The 19,877-nt window shown below is 36.2% G+C and overlaps 1 protein-coding gene across 1 annotated transcript in view; it reads right to left on the bottom strand.

Moving 5' to 3' along the window:
• LOC111869170 (multidrug resistance-associated protein 1) overlaps positions 1-19,877 on the bottom strand; it is a 151,260-nt gene that overhangs the window by 61,997 nt on the left and 69,386 nt on the right. Inside the window, exons 9-17 of the mRNA XM_033753308.1 lie at positions 19,371-19,545; positions 17,801-17,969; positions 14,460-14,593; positions 12,134-12,289; positions 7,463-7,609; positions 6,097-6,181; positions 3,401-3,468; positions 2,237-2,413; positions 907-1,074 (exon numbers count right to left, since the gene is read on the bottom strand). Of these exons, the coding sequence (XP_033609199.1) occupies positions 907-1,074; positions 2,237-2,413; positions 3,401-3,468; positions 6,097-6,181; positions 7,463-7,609; positions 12,134-12,289; positions 14,460-14,593; positions 17,801-17,969; positions 19,371-19,545 (1,279 nt within the window). The remainder of the gene's footprint in view (positions 1-906; positions 1,075-2,236; positions 2,414-3,400; positions 3,469-6,096; positions 6,182-7,462; positions 7,610-12,133; positions 12,290-14,459; positions 14,594-17,800; positions 17,970-19,370; positions 19,546-19,877) is intronic.

Here is a 19,877-nt window from a genome sequence, read left to right as displayed (position 1 = left end):
TTCATCATAAACCCCAAAATAGCTCATTGCAGGACAAAGGCACATTAATCCAACCTACAATAGCATTTATCTGCTTCTGTTAAGAGTTAGTCCCTTCCTTCTTTATCAGCACCTGCAGACATCTGGCCCATCTACAATAATACATGTATTTTTCATAAAAATAGCTACTGTTTTGGAAGGATAAGACATCGATTCTAAGAGCAACAGGCTAAAAAATCACATGCCAATACAGGTATCAGTATATATTTGGGTTCCTGAGCTAAAAAGTGTGATTCTACTATATGAGTACATATAATAATTTCATAACAGAATTTAAACCAAATATTTTATTGAATTAAATTGATTAAATATTATCAGAACTGACAAAAAGTTGCACAGAACATAGAAATAAATGTCCTAGAAGACTCCTTTTTTTTTCTTGTTACATAGAATCAAGTAATCTATTCAGGAAATGTACCTGCCTACCCCCTATTTTGAGAGTGAAAACCAGCAGTAAAAGGGGAAACATTATAAGAGTAAATATAATAAGTTCTGTGTATGGTTATATATTATGTTCTGATACTATTCATGAAGCTTCACTCTGTGGTTTACCACACTCAATTACAAACAGAGTAATTGCTCCTTATAATTTCAGATACAATAGACAAAATCTGGCCATGTACAATTGTGAATTTTTAGAAATACTTAGGTACTAAGATGGTTTTGCAGTTAGAAACTACTGCAAATAAAGAGAACCCCCCCTCCCCATAACAACCTTTATGTAATCCCACTGTGTTTCGGTTTATTTCATATACTATGGTGTATTTCCATGACTACCCCTTCACTTGGTTATAGCAGACATCTGTTATGACAGACACACTGTCCACCTATTAGATTTACTGCACAACATCAGAGATAAAAGCATACCTTTTTGTGAAGCATGCCACTGGGCCCAATAACATTTTGAAAAATATGTTTGCCAACATGGCTATCTACTGCACTAAGGGGGTCATCCAGAAAATAAACGTCTGCGCTGTTGTAGACGGCTCGAGCAAGGGAAACTCGCTGTTTCTGACCTCCACTGAGGTTAATACCCTGCAATGTAAGCAAAATGCACAATTATAAACTTTACAAAACTGAACACCATGTGACAACTGTCAGGAGTCATTACAACTAGGTGAATATGATCTGGTACATAAAAAAGCATATGGCATGAAGCATCTGTTTCTTTCATCTTCTGACTCACATTTTTGTACACATATCCTGTGGCTTTTCCTCAGCACAGTATGCTGTCTTCACCGCCTTCCAGCACTAGGTTCAAGTTTCAGAAAGGCAATTTCTATCACTGGTCACATTTTTAATGTGAAACACCCAAACTTTTAGATTCAAAAAATTAAACTGCGAACTAATCTCCATCTGGGTTACTACCCTAATGTGGCGAGGACATTGCATATCCTGATCATCTGGAGAGCTACATCAGAAGGGGTTAGATCATCATAAGGTCACAAATGCCACATAAGTAAAACTGAAGGGGTAAAAGAAAGGCAGCCTCTGGTCCTCCAGGTTGGGGGTTGGGCACAAGGTAAACAACCTGACCTTAATATAACTTAAGAAACCTAACAATGAATAACACATGGATAATTTTGAAGAAAATAAAATTGAGAAAATGTTATAAGGGTAATGAATTATATCTTGCTACTTGGAATAAAGTGAAGAGTTGGAAACAAAAGGAGGAGGGGTGTCTGTCATAAAGGAGGCTACAGTTATTAGAAGAACATGGAGTCAGGGTGTAAGTAGAACTGCACAATAAATCACACGACAGTCACCAGGGTATTAGTGAAAATGTATTTTGATAATAATTCATACAACTAAATAATCTATGTGTAGAGAGCAACTGTGCTCTCTGGCTGCACCACAGCTAAAGCGGTTAGTCGCTGGCGTCCCGCCATGGCGCCCTGGGTTCAATCCCAGATCTGGTCAAGTGGGATTTGTGGTGGACAAAGTGGCACTGGGGCAGGTTTTCTCCAAGCACTTCGGTTTCCCCTTCCAATCTTCATTCCACCAAATTCTCCATCATCATAATCACTCGGGGGCAGGCTACAATACGCCAATCAGTGGCCGCCGTGCGGACCCAGTTGGACTCCACCCACCACTAAGCGAAACTGTGCTCTCTACGCATCTGCACATTTATTGCTGCTGCATATAATTCGTTATGATTCATATTATGCAAATTTTATTTTCAAGATCAAATCACTACCTTTTCTCCAATCTCTGTTTGATCACCAGCTGGGAGCATCTCCAGATCAGGTCTTAAAGCACAAGCCTCAATAACCCTTTGGTACGAAGCATGATCCATGGATCTTCCAAATACAATGTTATCCCTAAGTGTTGCATTCTGTATCCATGCCTGCTGTGGAACATAAGCAATTGAACCCTGAAAACAGAAGAAAAAATAGCATAAAAAGTGGAGGAAATTATAGCAAACTGGAGAAAACCATAAGATGATGTGTCATGATTTGTATTATTCACAAAATATTACTAGGGTGATTAAAGTGAGGAAGATGAAATGGGCAGGCCATGGGAAAGAAGAGACATGCATACCAAGTTTTGGTATAAAAACATGAAGGAAAGAGACCCCTTGGAAGACCCAAGGGTAGGTGGAAGGATATTAAAATGAATGTTAAAGAAATAAGATGGGAACATGTGGACTGGATTCATCTGGCTCAGGATATGGAGCACTGCCAGGTTCTTGTAAAAAAACCTAATAAATCTCTGGAGTCCATACAATGCTGGGAATTTCTTGGCTAGCAGAGAAATTATTGGATTCTCAAGGAATGTGCTCCATTGAGTTACTTTGTCAGAGGTAATTTTACCAATGTACAGACTTGAATGCAAAACTCTGTAATTTGAGGCATTAGTATGAAAAATATAAAACTGTTATAAAATATCACTGTAAAATAACTACAATATAATTTTCACTCAAGTGTTCATACAGTTTTCAAAATGTTGCTCTACATTTTATGATTAACAGATCATATTATCACAATATACAGAGTGTAACTGCAAGATGCAGACAAAATCTAGGGCACAAGTTCCATATACCAAAATAAGAAAAAATGTCCATATCAACATGTGTCCAGAAATATTTGTGAATAATAGCTCAAGGAATACATTTATAGCAGGTGTTCAAAATTACCCTGCTGGTGATTGTTTGGTTGGCCCGCATGTTTTGCCACACCAGCTTACAGACAACTGCTACAGAGATCTCCTCTTCCATGATCTGCCAAAGCTACTGGAAGACCATGGAAGTCAAACCACAAATGTGGTACATGCATGATGGTGCTCCGGCACATTTTAGCCATGCTGTACAAGATGTTCTCAGTAACACCTATCATGACTGATGAACAGGCAGAGGACCAACAAGATGGCCTCCACCCTCACCAGATTTTAACTTGTGGGCACACCTAAAAACTGTTGCGTATGCATCTCCTGTTGAAAACAAAGAGGCACTTAATCATCATATTGTGGATGCCTGTAAGCCTACCTGCAAAAGCGGATGTGGCAGGCCATGATAAGACATGTCAAGGTATGCACCGAGGACATTTTGAGGACTTGCTAAAAATGTACTCTTTCAGCTACAACTCACAAATTAAATGTTTCTGGACATGTGTTCATACTGCCATTTTGTCTTGTTTTGGTATGTGAAATTTGTGCCCAAAGTTTGTCTGCACCTTTCAGCTACACCCTGTATATGGTGTCACATNAAAAAAAAGCAGTTCGTTTAATGACAGGATATAGTAATAGGCATTCATGCAGAAATCTTTTTAGGCAGCTAGGAATCTTACCATTGAAGTCTCAATATATTTATTCAGTTTTGCTCTTTGTATCAAAGAATAGTAAACTGTTCACTACTAACCATGATGCACATAATCTCCAGACAAGACAGAGAAGTAATTTATATCTCCCAACTTCCACCTTAACACTGTATCAAAAAGGTGTTTATTTTACGGGTATAAAGTTATTTAATAATTTGCCTCTTGAAATAAAGGGGATGGTTGGGAAATACAAGCAATTTAAGATTTCTCTAAGAAGATATTTGATTACTCATTGTTTTTATGACTTGGAGGAGTATTATAGTGTTAATGAATGATGTTGTAAATAATGGTTTTAAATGAATTTGCATGTTATCTTATACTAATTATATGAGTCTATCTGCATAAAAGTTTTATTGTATTTATGATAATATTTGTTGCCATTTATATCATTTATTTATTTAATTTATTTATTTTTTGCTTTATATTTGTGACATGCTCTTTTGAGCTCTAATGATTTCTTAACTGTGTTTATGATTGTATTGTATTTTTATATTTTGTTTATATTGACATGTTCTAGTCTGTATTTTAACATGTTCTATATCCTATGGTTTGTAACCAGTTTTGTTGGATCTTCTGGAACTCGAAATAAATTACAATTACAATTACAATTACTTCAATTCTTCCATCTAGACAGCACTAAGACCACAGTCCTCTGGGATGTGACACCATGTAATTCAGTAGATAGATATGAATTTTCCATCTGCAGGGCCACAGTGACTTTAGCCCTAAAAATGGGAGGCAGCAAATTTCTCCAAAACATTGGTACATATCTACCAAACTACACGGTAACACATCCCACAAGACTGTAATCTCAATACTCGCCTCCATAACCTCAAAGACCATCTAGTAAAATATCTTTGACATTTCTATTTCCAGCTAGTACAGATTTCCAGTATATGAAAGCCACCAGACATATCCTGGCACTATCTACATATATGTAATTTTAAGGCACAAAAAAAAATTTTCACATAAAATCTGTAAATACATTTTTAATCTACCAACCCACCAATTTCACCTGCCAACCAAATTTTATGAGTACCCTTCACAAACAGAAAATCAGAAACCAATTTTGGGAATTAATATTGCCATTTTAAATTCCTTTTACAAGTGACCTCAAGTATTAATACATATTTTTCTGAGACCTATAATCATAGCCAATTTCACAGTCATACACTGAATAATGTTATTCCCAGAAGTTGACATAGTAAATTAAATAGTATTAACATGAACCTGCCTCAGATGTCACAAAAGTTCATACCAAGCCTAATGTATCAAAAGTTGCCAGTGATTCAAATCCATGCATACATATGACGTCTGCTTCTTTAAAAAATAGAAAGAAATGGGGAAAATGGAATCACAGTAACATTACCAAAGGCTAGCTCTCAATAACAACCTCTAAAATGCATTTACAGCCCTGAAGCACTTAATTTCCTTACATTTTTTGATAAGACGAGCTTCATGTCCATTTGTTTTGGACTTGTGAAATAAAATGTATGTACATATGTATGCATGTATGTAGAAAGAAGTTGGGAGGGGACTCAGCAGCATAGTTGGTTGAGGCACTATACTACAAGCCGGAAGATCATAGGATCAAATCCCAATGAGGTCATCAGATTTTTCACTTGACCTAATCCTTCCAGCCGCACTATGGCCCTGGGGTTGACTCAACCTCTAACAGAAATGAATACCAGGAATTTTCTTGGGGAGTAATGGGCGGCGGGTGCGTAAGGCTGCCAAGACTACCGCCATCTGTGAGTCGATTGTCTAGAAAATGTGGGAGCCTCAGCGTCTCACAACACTATGGGCCTTCACAGCCTGTTCCAGGGACAGCTTTATCTTTTCTTTTAACACAAAGAAGTGCTTCAGTCACTAAATTATGGGTATATGAATACACTTGTACTTTAGTGATTATGACACCTGTGCATTAAGAAATACCATGGCTTTTCTGTAGATTTTGGTTATTCTAATATATTAATATTAGTTTCACAACAGATTAAACAATCTATATTTTCCACACGGTGCAAGTGCTGTTCACTTTTAAGATTCATCAGCAAATAACATATGCTATATGACCTGGACACTGACAGCATTCAATAACCTACTTAAATTTTCTTTTTAAAAACTCAAGGAATGACAACTGAACAGGCACACACACTAAAGAAAAAAATTTAATGCTAACTGCTTGTGACATAATCTGTCAGGAAAGCTACTGAAAACTTAATGACATATAAGCACAACTTACTTTCAGACACATCATGTTGCACACTGTTGGGATCTAGTTCTTCAGAATTCATGAACTTGTTCATACGCTTGATGGAAACGCTTGCCTAGAAAAATTACACCATTCATGTATTCTTACATACATGACAAAAAGAAAGCTTTGTATTATTTGAACAGAAGCGTGTATAAAAATACAGTAAGCCTTTCTTTTTGCAGGAAGTATAAAATAAGCAAATCATATTAAGAGAATCTAACTTCCTGAAGTATATTTCAGTTCAAAGCTTTACTATATACAAATCACTGCATTCCTTGTTCTGCACAAGCAACATTCAATGACACATTTGGCATGCACTAGCATTTGTACTTTTTGTTTTTACTAGAAGAGGAAATGGGTGACTCAGATACATTTAGCTTTCTGCAATATTTATTCTCAACATAACAAAGTCCTTATGAATAATGCACACCTTCGTGAACTATGAACCGATTTATATCATAAAACTTAGTCAGAAACACAGTTCAAAAAAAATATGGCTAAATACAATGTCCAATATTCTTCCCCTGATTACATTCAAACTCAAGATACGTAAGATACCCTACCAATTTATGCCCAAAATGCAGTCAGCATATTTGAAATTTATATCAGAAGGGACAAAATGAATAAAAGATTTCTAAGTATTCTACATAACGACACTTTATTTTCTTCCTATTCATACATGCTTATAGTAGCACAGATGACTAAAATCTTCTGTGTATGTGTGTATATATATTGTAACGTGTCTGCAATCCAGGAGAGGCACTTCTATGGAAACACCAGAACAGACCGTTGCATAAGAGGTAACAATAGCGATACTGTAATTCCAACAGTGAGCCGTTGTACCGAGAACNTAACGCAACGAGCAAGCACTGAAGTATATCTGAGGTTATCACAGTGGTAACTATAAGGAGCACTCTCAGGTGGTATATAACTCAGTACTCAGGTATATCTTTTTGGATGCAATACAAATTACCATTTACAATATTCTTTGAACACATGAAGAAACTCTGTGACTTCTTACTTTAAGTGTTACTCCATGTTTATAAAGTTTCAGCTACTATATACTGCAACAGTGACATGGAGAACCACGCGCGGCAAAGAATGGGTGCTTCTGCTTGTGTGAAAATATATGATTCCCAAAGGTTTAATGAATCAATATGGAACTACTGGAATAAAGATGAAAGTATCTTGATCTACATTTTTGCAATCAACCGTACAGTCAGTACATTTCTTTAATCCTGAGAACAAGTACATAACTATGCTGAAGCAGTAAAGCAATGCAAGAGCAGTGCGCATAAGCTGCCCAGGCAAACAGCAATGCTTCTATGTGGAGCTCATATATGTCTATGCTTACCTGCACCATATTCGATATCAGCATAGGTAACATAGAGAGAGGGAAACGCAGAATATTGAAGAGTGACAGTGAGACGAATGCTGTCTTCGAGTCAAGAATGTTGTTTGGATCCGACAGGACAAACGTGGCAAAGGTGACCAATGACACCTAATAATACGAAAGGTAAGACAATACATAACACAAACTCAATAGAAATTATTACACTTGTTACACTGACCTGTATTATGGTGATGATAAGGAAAGGAAGTACGGATATTGGCATTCGAATGATATTGAACAAGGACAGAGAAACAAACGCCTTCTCTGCATCCAGAACATGAGTAGGATCCACCAGAACGTACGTGGCCAGAGAGGCCAATGCCACCTAAACATGACACGAACAATTAACATTCATAAAGAAAAAATTACACATACTACAATGACTCATGCAGTTTATAATAGATTCTCTTGTTACTGTATCAGCACGTTCTGAAACTTCTTAGTGTTACTGTAGGAGTTACTTAATTTACTGCAACCAAAATGAGAAAGAGAGTGAATGTGTTTTCAACTCATACACTTCCACCTTAACATTATCCATCTGCTTTAATAGGAATAGGAACTGTGTCTCGCACCATTCCCTTTACCCCACACATATATGGCTAGCATGAAAGAACACAGTAGGTGAAATATTTATATACAAATATTCAAAATACTGTATTTTAGCTATTGCAGTAGTAAAATCAATAACTTACTCTTCGTCATAAGCAATACTAACACTGCAGTTCAGACTTCAAAATATCAAACATTCTAAATAGTGTTACAAAATATTAATTTTAGACATGCTTCCAGCAGTCAGACTCACTGGATTCTGCTTATTAATTCTCAATGGAAATATGCTTAATTCATTATGCAAAATTTTTATAAGTTTAGGCTAAAACACTTAAAATACAAAGTAAAACCCCACTGAAATGCTTTATCAGTCACTGACAGCAAAGTGCAATCATGTTTCTTCAAAGAAATTTTGTACATAAGATCATGTTAGAATAACTTGAATTTAAATTTCATTATCATCATCATCATCATCATTTAACTACTTAACTTCAGATTTTTCAAAAAGAAAGATACCATTTCAAAATTAAGTTTGTGCCCACAGGTAACAAGAGATTCCATTATGAAAAAAACATACATTTAGTAATATAAAATAAGTCATGCATTTCATACTCTGTTACTTTCAAAATTTACTCAAACAAACCCAGTCTCAAATGGAATGGATAAAATGCATAAGGTTAAGGTAAAGTTGGCCTTGTGCTTAACTAATTAAGCACTAGACTGTGAAGGCATATGGGGGAGAGGATGTATAGATATACAATTTTCATTTTATGCATCCTGTTGTGTTATTATATACAATTCTTTATTAAGTCCATCACAACACAACAATACAGTGTTCAAGGCTAAATTAGCTTTGCTACAAGTTTTGGCTATTCATAGCCATCATCAGGGAAATACACAATCATATTTACACACTAGTGAACTGCAATAGCATAGTAAGTCCGGATACTTGACAATTATCATACTATAAAACACATGGTATAAAAATTACAATGAAATATAAACTTATTATAAAACAAGAGTTATTTCGTAAAACAATGTTAAAACTATTCAAGTGATAATCTATATCACAAAGTCAGTCATTACAATCTTGTATTTTCTTGCAGACGTGGTATATTCTAGAATTTTGTATGATAAACTGTTTGGAGGCCCGTGAAGTATAGCTTTAACATTAATTGTTTGGTCGGTGCCTCATCGTACGATGTATTTATGTCCATTCTGTAGGGAATACATATTGCAACTGTATACTTCATGGGCCTCCAAACAGTTTATCATACAGAAGTCTAAAATATACAATGTCCATGGGAAAATACAAGATTGCAATGACTGACTTCATGATATAGATACAATACACTTGAATAGTTTCAACCTTATTTTATGAAATAACTCTTGTTTTATAATAAGTTTATATTTCATTGTAATTTTTATACTATGTGTTTTATAATATGATAACTGTCAAGTATTCACTAGTGTGTAAACACGATCATGTATTTGCCTGATGATGGATATGAATATCTGAATCATGTAGCAAAGCTAATTTAGCCTTGAAAACTGTATTGTTGTGTTGTGACAGACTTAATACAGAATTGTATATAGATATACATTTTCTTGACCTTGACACTAGATGAAGGTGAGTGGTCAGCTTCATGCCCTGGCCGCCTTACCACTGGGGAAAGAGCCCCTGGTACCCACTGGATAGGAGGTTGGGTAGAACCCAGAGCTGGTCTGGATGACATGAAGAAGTGAAAATTCTTGACTCCACAGGGACAAGAACTCCACCCTCTCAGTTGTCCAGCCAGTAGCCAGTCGCTATACCGACTGCACTATCCCAGCTCATGAATAAAATGTGTACAAACTTTAATGTACTGATTTAGCTTATCGTTCACACCCCGTCTACAGTCACACATACATGTAACAGTACTCTATATACCGTGGTGATAGCAGGACAATAATCCACACAGCCTTAATGACAGAGTGGATCTATGATCCACCTCAAGAACAAAACCTTTGTGTCACAAACACTAACATTTCTTTTGAATACTACTAACAAAAGTAAGTGAACACCCAGGAAACACAGCTAAAAGAATCAGAAGGGAAAACTGAAGAACCTCCCAAACAGAAAATATGTCTGTAACCCACTTTCCACAAAAGTCCTTAACCACTACCTTCCACATCTTTCCCAATTCATTCTTCACTAATCACAATCCAAACATCAGACACTAAATAATATAGATTATTTACAGTGCTGTTAAATAAACCACACATAAATACACAGTGCATAGCAGAGCCATACATAGGAATTCATTTGTTTTATTTGCATATAAATGAAAAATGCAAACATCACTTACTAATAAAAACCTGTGAATAAAATTTAGTGTAATTACTGATACAAAGTATTTTATATGCTGCTATGATAGAAGTAGGCCCTTCACAAGACTACCTGATGTACTACACCTCTCATGGAGGGAAAAAATACTCTGCTCAGTCACATTTTCACAATTTTGCACTAAGATTTCAGCTATTTCAAGTATGCCCAATTTTCAAAATTCTGTAGAACATGGAAAAGTCCTCCATCATTCTCTGTGTCTGAAGTGAACAATTTTCTATTAACCATTCTTTTTCCCTTATTAGTATGTTCTTGTTAGCACAGACAGAGAGAGATACTCAAACTAGAATATCTTGTTTGGATCAATATGCAATAGAATGCAAATAACAGTCATTACAATACATGAAGAAATAACAGTTCCATTGCTTTAAGACCATTCATGAATGTGGATAGCACGTATCTGGCTACATTACCACGGTAAGTGAAACACCTTATACAGTAAACTCCTGGATATTTGGCATGCATGGAGAATAGGGTGTACTGTTTACAAGTATCTGAGAGTTGCATGGGAGAAAATCTTACAGAAATCCAATACAAAGTCAAAACAACATATATCCACTTTAGTTCTTTCACATGCATCTTCCTAGGCAAAGAAGCAGATTGATGGATGAAAGATTTTGGATATACAGTATTTTAACAAATTCAACTAGCCTGTACTCTAATGGCATTGGCAAAAGAGAAGAAGGTGGACTGCTAGTGGCAGCTAGGAGAACTAGAGTGTATATAAGTGCATTAAAATTTTTAATTTTTGCCAGTTGCATGAAAATTCTCGTTCTTTAGATAACCAAATAATCTGACTTCATTTAAACCTTCCCAGCAGAAGGTGCAGCTCTTGAATGACTTTGGATGTAGCCAGGGATTGAAGTTTGGTCATCCAGTCCACAGCCAGCAAGTAACATACTGGAGGACTTCACACAATCTCTATTTAATTTGCCTAACATTTCAAGTATTAACTGACATAAGACAAAGGAGCCCACAATGTGAGGTTATACTTGCATACACAGACTGAATATCACACATGCAACATTCATTTTTTTTTACCACAAAGAGGTATATCACATACAGAAAAACAAGAAGTTCAAGCATGTACTGAATAAAAATAAGACAGACCATGAAGTTCAATTACAAAGGTGTTGATACATCAGATTTCTAAGAAGGGTTTAATGATAGAAAATCACACCAGTCAAGATGACAAACTGCACTATAAGGTTTACCAAAATGCATTACGGCATACAGAGCAAAGAAGGAAGGGCTATTACTGATACAAACTAAAGAGAGGGGAATGCCAACCGTGATGAAAACATCAAAGTTTCCGTGGATCTGGGAAGAGGTGGCAAAGATGGAATGATGTGAACTTCTGTGGAGAGAAGTAATTATATGAACATTTCAACAGGGCCTTAAAAATACAAGAGAACCATTTAAGAATCTTTTTAAAAAGTAAAATTTAAACATTTTCTGGAAATAAAAATTACTCAGAGGGAAACATACTGTGCTGATTTAACTTACATTACTGCTACAGCACGCTTTACAATATTCTTGTATGTACCTCACTTGCAGGAAAATAATATTAACATTATTCGCAGGAAAGTCATTCCATTGATTATTCAAACAAATAGAGTGTGAGTGGAAAATGTTACACAGTACTTTAGATCTCCTTGTTCACAGTCTTCTTACACTTAAAGACTCTACTGGCTTACCAGGAATGGTGCACAAGACCATATAAATGATGTGCTTGCATTGAGATAAGCTGTCTGCTTAAGTACAGCAATTTCTTTGTCTCGTATCTTCAGAATCTGCTGCTCAAATGACGGCTCCCATGCGTACAGTTTCAACACTTTAATTCCACTCAATACCTGCACAGGAACAGTTGATAATTTACAGGTTGACATAATTATTTCAAATATTAATCCTATTCAGCCTCAAGTTCATCTAAGTAATATTAAAAAAAAAAATCAGTTCCAAAGTCATATGAAACACACCACACCTTCATCAATTAATTCAGTTTATGGAAATAATTGCCGTCTATTCTGAGAATCTCTCTCGTGCACGCGGATGCACCCCCCCTGTATTTTTTACAGTCAGAGTATGTAATACACATAGTGACCACTGTACTTTGAATGATCAAGATTCAGTACTATAACTCTAGAGTTACAACTAATTACTTCTTCAAAATTATATTTCATTTGAGTTCAACACATATAAACCAATAAAAACCAAAAATATATTTTAAAAACTTCACTTGCTGCCATAAAAAGCTCACAGCAGTACAAAGTGTATTTTGTTTATACCACATTACTTTGAACACAAGACGTCCTAGAATTTGAGATTTGTCCAATTATTAAATGAGGGTTTTAAGAAAAAATAAGAAATCTTTATTTATTTCAATGAGTTCATTTAGGACACATCAATTAAGATAACAAAATATTTAGAACGCAGTCAAAGCTAAAAGCAATGGAAAATATACTAGAATGAAACAAAAAAATTTTAATTGTCACTATATGCATATTCCTTTCTATCTTTTTTATTTAGTCAAAACGTTCATCCAATGCTCCTTCAGTCGCACTTTCATTTTCTGATGACGAACCCTCGCCTCTTTGTTCACTGTTGTTCCAAAGAATATAATTTTGAATGCCATCTTCAGCATTTTACAAACGATTCTGGAATAATACTGACTGGCACTTCTTCCAAGCTCTTACTCTTCTTATTTTGCTACTAGGTGTTAATATATGATTGTATTTATTCAGCCAGACATCATAGTGTTTACAGACAAGACGCTTGAATGGTTTGTTAACTGACTTGTCATGCCACTATAAATTATCACAAAATCAGTGTTTCTGTTTCTCGACCTATTTCTGATTCTAAAGGACAAAGGGCCATGAAAAGCATCCACTGCAAGCACAGTCCGTGGCTTTGATAATGCACCAGAACGATGTTCCCATACACATCAAAGACAGTCTTCCATTAACTCTGATGTCATCCATGCATTTTTTTGGGCCCAAACTATTACAATTTTGCAAACATTTTCTCTTGGCACTGCCTTTCTGTTTAACATTACATATGGTGAAAATTTACTGCCATTTGCAGTCATACACAGCATGACAGTAATATATAACTTTTTGTAGCCTGTGGCTTTCATTGCCATTTGTTTTTCCCCTTTAAAATTTATGCTACAATTGTGAGGCATGTCGTAAATCTCTGAAATACTCTAAAACAGAAGCATACATCTCATAATTTCTCCTTTTCCTTGGTCCAGGAAAAGATTTTTTCTATTTGTCAGACATGAAAACTGATTTGTTTTTATACTTCACCAGTGACATACACAGGCCTCACTTACTGCATACTTTCTGCCAGCTGCATGATTACCTATCTTTACAGTGCACAGAATAACTTTTCTTTTGAATGCAGCATCAAATGTAAAACGCTTTTCAATGCGTGAAAACTGAGAGTAAACTGAACACACCTGAAAAATAAGAATATTAAGACAAATGCAGGAACTTAAAAGTTTGGGGTTGGCTCACAGTTAAAGGTGGGGGGGGGGGTGATGTTGCGTGATGACTCGCTCCAAATGTGTTTGGTTCTTTCTAGGCTGCCCCATGGAGAGCTTACAAACTTGTGACTAATTCCTCAAATTCAAGATGGACTTCAATTTTTCAACAAGGAAAAATGTGAAAAATGTGTCTTATGTTCAAAGTAATATGGTAATATATTCAATCTGCATTTCAGTCACATTAAAGTCATATTAAGCACACATTATGGCTTTACAAAAAGATATTATCTAAAACTAATTGAACTGCAGCTTTTACTACTACAATTTAGATTTTTGTATTGGACTAAAATCCAGGCAGTATGCTTGAATAAGCCAGTAAAATACTTACAAACAGTAACAATCTCCTTATTGTTCAGTTAACAACCTAAGAAAATCATATTTGAAAATTCCTGTCTTTTGGAACTTAATTTAGACAATATACAACCTGTCACTTAACCAGAAAATTTGTAACTGATCAAAACCTGAACTACACTGACCTCATTCATCAACTTCACCCGCTCATCCTTGTATTTCATTTGTCGGATCTGTAGTGTTTTCACACGGCTGGCAACAACTCCATTAACAGGAATCAAAATGACCATAACTGCCAATCCAGCAAAAACAGATGCACCTACAAAAACATCACTACCTATAAACAGTGCTAATTTTGCTGTTATGCACCCTCTTAGAGTTTATGTACATATAAAATAATCTCTCTCCACAATATTTCTGCACATCATGTAAGAACAAGAAGCTCAAATAGCTCACAAGAGCTATATAATCTATAATTAAGAAATATTTCAGTACTTAGAAAATGCAAGAAACAATACTAGCACAACAAAGTTCCTCAGAAAAATGCCCATAAAAAGTTTATCATTTAATACTTAAATTTTTTTAAAGAAAAATTAAACTACTGCTCAAAGAGTAAAGTATAAAAGTAAAAAGTAAAGGTATCCCTGTACCAGGCCATGGAGGCCCACAGGGTTGTGAGATGCTGAGGCTCCCACATTTTCTAGACAATCAGCTCATAGATGGCGGTGTGAATGTCAGCCTTACGCGCCGGCAGCCCTTTACCCCCAGAAATATTCCTGGTACTCATAATTTCTGTTAAGAGGCTGAGTCGACCCCAGGGCCATAATGCGGCTGGAAGGATTGGGTAAATTGAAAAATATCCACCTCATTGGGATTCAATCTCGCAACCTTCCGTCTTGTAGCATAGTGCCTCAACCAACTACGCTACCCCACAATTCTTAAATTTGAAAAATCAGTCACAGGGTGGTTAAGTATGTTCACAATGATCATTATCTAAACCATAAATTGGGGAAAAGAAATTATTTTCAACAACCTATTCAATAAGCTATACTGAAACCACTGAGTTTTCCACATAATTCCTCAAAAATATGTTCACAGAACCTATATTTAAACCTTAAAGTCCAGAGGACTTTTCAGAAAAAAAATAAATAATTTGTAAGATTTGAGGCTTTCACGGCGGTGACTATGAAGAAAGCAGTCTTCTGGGATTTGGCACCAAATCCCAGAAGACTGCTTTCTTCAATAAATAATTTGTTTAAATGTATTTTGAAATTTACAAACCAAACACAACTGCATTCCTTTGAATAAACATCCATCAAATGGAGACAACTGAAAATGAGGACAATCTGAACCAAGAAATGTTATAAATTTACTTCACCACTGATACTTTTCTACTATGAAATATACCAGAGTACTTTGTTCTTTTCTTTTTCTAAATGGCTTTGGCCTCACCTCTTTCGATTAAAACTAAACTGAAAGCAAGAACATGCCTAGTGTTTCTACAATGTTCAAATAAAAAAAATCTATACTTTTAACCCTACTACCTGAACACAAGATTCCTGGACTGTTGTAACTGCCTCAGTGAAAGGTGAGAGGGGAGGCCAAGGTCACGTTTCCACAAGCCTATTGCATCAGTCTGCACATGACACTGCACTGTGAACACGCACTGTTTTTACGTGAGTGCTTTTTTGACTTTGTGTTTCATTTTGTCTTTGATGGATGGCAAAATCAAGCAACGTGACTGCATCAGGTTTTGCGTGAAGCCCAGTAAATCCAATACTGAAACCCCTGAAATGTTGTTTCGTGAGGCTTTTGGAGAACACTCTTTATGCCAGACAGCGGTTTCTGAATGGCATTTATGTTTCAAGGGCAGTAAAGTGTCAGCTGAAAGTTAACAAATTTTCAAGGTGACCAAGTACCAGCAAACTGACAGAAGATGTTGAAAAAAATTTGAGAACTCATCCACAAAGACCGTCACCGAACAATCCATGAACTTGCAGACACTGCTCGGATCACTTGTGGAGTTCACCAAGAGATCTTAACAGAAAATTTGAACGTGCACCGCAATGTCGTAAAGTTTGTTCTCGAATCTTGACAAATGACCAAAAGCAGTGACACTTGTGAGTAAACATGTGTCTTGAGCTACAAGAGAAGGCTATGGAGGACCCAAATTTTAGAGTATTTCTAGAAACATAATAGGTGACAAGCTGAATTTACAGTTATATGTAATTCAGAAACAAAGCAACAATCATTTCAGTGGAAGAACCCACAATCACCAAGAGAAAAAAAAAAGCATGGCAGATCCAGAGTTCAATGAGGAGCATGCTCATTGCTTCTTTCGACATGAAGGAGATTGTTCATGGTGAATATGTTCCTCCGAACACTATGGTCAACTCTGACTTTTACTGTGACGTTTTGAGACACCTGAGAGAAAATGTGATGAAAAAGACCGAAACTTTGGTGCAACTGCAACTGGCCCAATCATGACAACAGAGAGTTCGTGACTAACAACAACACGGTTATCGTCCCTCTGACATCCAAATGGAATTGCAAGCGGTACTCAACAGCATGAAACAAAATTACTTCCATCGTGCTTCTGATGTAGCATGGAAAAAATTGATGGGATTACTGTATACATTCCCACAAAGGAGACTATTTTGAAGGAGATGGCAGCCAAAATTGATCAAGTTAAGACAGCATTTCTTTTTTGACCTTGTCCAGGAACCTTCCATTAGTTCCTTCAACTGATAATTGACACTCACTTCAACTTCCTTCACACTTTTCCCTCCAAGGGACAAATAGTTAGTATGTAAGATTTGAGGTTTTCACAGAAGTGACTATGAAGAGAGAAGTCTTCTGGGATGTGGCACCGTGTAGGTATTGTGTTAACTAACGTTTCGGAGGAAAGTATTGCCTCCATCTTCATACCATTTACACCTGCTCACACTAGTTCTTCGCTTTGGGATTTTCTTCTTTTTTTCTCCTACCCTGAAGATGGAGGCGATACGTTCCTCCGAAACGTTGGTTAACACAATATCTACATGGCGTCACATCCCAGAAGACTTCTCTCTTCAGTTGTCAGTATATTCATATCTGCTAGATTCAGGTTGATAACAGAACAGAGAACTTACTAGGGAAATTACCCCCTTCTTTCAAATATTCAGTTTTAATAATTTTATAAAAGATATTGACATTTCATCCACCGATGTCTCTGAATGACATTTCACTTATCCTTCCAGCTGCATATAAACGGTAACAAGTCCCTGCTGTTGTAATGTTACCTTATTTTTTGATATTCCTGGTTTATACTGATGAATAAAATGCATACTTTTTTCAAAGAAGAACACAGTAAAGCATAAGGGTACCATCTGATGATGACAAAACCAAATACTAGCACAATCTAAGGATGAAATTTCAAACATGTTGAAAGCTGTTTGGAAAGTGGCCAACCACATCTTGAAGACAATGGGTTAATCTATAACAATACTTTGTATTTCTTATAAGAGTTATGCATCTGTTTACATACCAAGTGTTTGCCATAAGAAGTACAGTGCTAGACCAATTTGCAGTGGGGCCGACCAAATCATATTCAGATATGCAGTGAGGTCCATGAATCTTTGAGCATCCACGGACATGAGATTCACAATCTCGCCAACTGTAGATTCTTTCCGTGCAGTGTTCGACATACGTAAGGCCTAGACATAGTTACAAAAAAACTTTCTCAATGACACACTGATGCAAACAAAATCCCTTCTACTAACATCCATCCAACAGATTATAAACAAGACATATACAGTGAAGAGTTCTAATCTGTGGAACAGAAGACAAAAAAACTGCTTGGTACAAAGCAATAAAAAAAGTCTAATTACAAGAATCTTGTTATGGAATACATGCATATAATCTCAAAAGTTAAAAGTTCTATCTTCTGGCATGCAATGACATGCAGTTCATTGAAAATCAATCAGCAATTTGGAGAAACATGTCACCTCCATTTTCAGAGTTGAAGAGTATGACGAGCAAGAAACCAGCATAAAGTAGGCAAAAAACAGTGCTCTATCTCATGTTGCATCCCAGATGATAAAACTTTTCATAACTGCTACAAAGAAGAAATCCTACATTTATCATATCAACTGCCCAGTGGAGATAAGAAAATAAATAACAGACCAAGAGGAAGGTCAATATCAAAATGGAAGCATGAGTGTGAGTCTGGATAGGGTAATAGGCACAGCATGTAGAATGCACAGTTCTGGTACGAAAGCCTGAAAATAATAGACTATTTTGGGGATGCAGGCATGGAACTGAGGTCCACATTAAGATGGATCTAGTAAAGAAACAGTGTACAAGGTGTAAACTGGATTCATGAACCTCAGGATAGCAACTAGTGGTAAGCTCTTGTAAACACAGCCACAAACCATTGGATTCCATAAATGTATGAAATTTCTTAACCAAGTGAACAAATGCTGGCCCCTCAAGGACTCTGCTCTATGCAGTATGTTACTGTAACATGGATGGACACAGCGTTGCTAAGTAACTGACCGCAAAACGCCTTGGAACCAAATACATGCAAGGCAACAATGAGAGTGCAGCGTTTTCTATGGAGTCCATGCCACGACCATTGCTATGCAATCAGTCGGTAAACACGTTCCAACAATATAGCCTGTTTTCTGCGTGGTGAGTGCGGAAGCTATATAACAACAGTTACAGACAGGGCAGATGTCAGTATTTGGGAGTATCCAAGAGTGTTTGAGTGTGTTTAAGTAACAGCAATGGGAAGTTCGTAGAAGACGTGTGAAGATTTAAAGGGTGATTGAAGACCTTAATTGTGTGCAATCTGGAGTGATCTGAAACACTAATTTGTGTGTTGAGATACGTTAACCGGAGAAGACTAGTGTGTGCATGCAACAGTGCATTATAAGGTGCATGTAAATCAGCGATACCGCTATAAATTAAGTGTAACTGAGTGTGTATATGTAACTAAGTGGTTAATGAAACCAAGTGTGTATATGTAACTAAGTGGTTAATGAAACCAATAACCAATCCAAACGGCTTCTTCAGTAACCCAACATGTTACATTACTTACCGATGAAGTCTCTCACCTTGCGATATATTGCAGAAATAAGAGCAGTTCTGATCCGAAGACCAACCAAGAACATGCGGTTAAAATATTGAGCCAGGATCAGTGTTTGTAGAGATGCTGTAGCCAACATGAGTATTGCATATAAGTAACCCTTCCATAAGGGCTCTTTGCCTTCAACAAACGAAATCAACAATCTGAAATTATCAAAAGCAAATATTGCATTAATCACTTCATAAACATTAAAATATCTACAGGTTTATGACAATGGTGTGTTATTAAACTAACATATAATTCAGACCACTGACAAAACTAATGAACATATATGGTGTTCATTAGTTTTGTCAGTGGTTTGAAAACACTGACAAAACTAATGAACACCATATATGCAAGTGGAGAGTGGCCCAAGGACTTTACAGAAGTTACAATGATTGCCTTAAAGAAAAAGACAAAAGCTACAAAATGCAGCGACCATCGCACAATAAGTCTTATTGCACATACAGCAAAGATAATAGCAAAGATACTTAAA

Source organism: Cryptotermes secundus, unplaced genomic scaffold, assembly GCF_002891405.2.
Source record: "Cryptotermes secundus unplaced genomic scaffold, Csec_1.0 scaffold1441, whole genome shotgun sequence".
NCBI lineage: Eukaryota > Metazoa > Arthropoda > Insecta > Blattodea > Kalotermitidae > Cryptotermes > Cryptotermes secundus.
The sequence above is the reverse complement of the archived record's forward strand: the minus strand, read 5'-3'. Positions and strand labels throughout refer to the sequence as shown.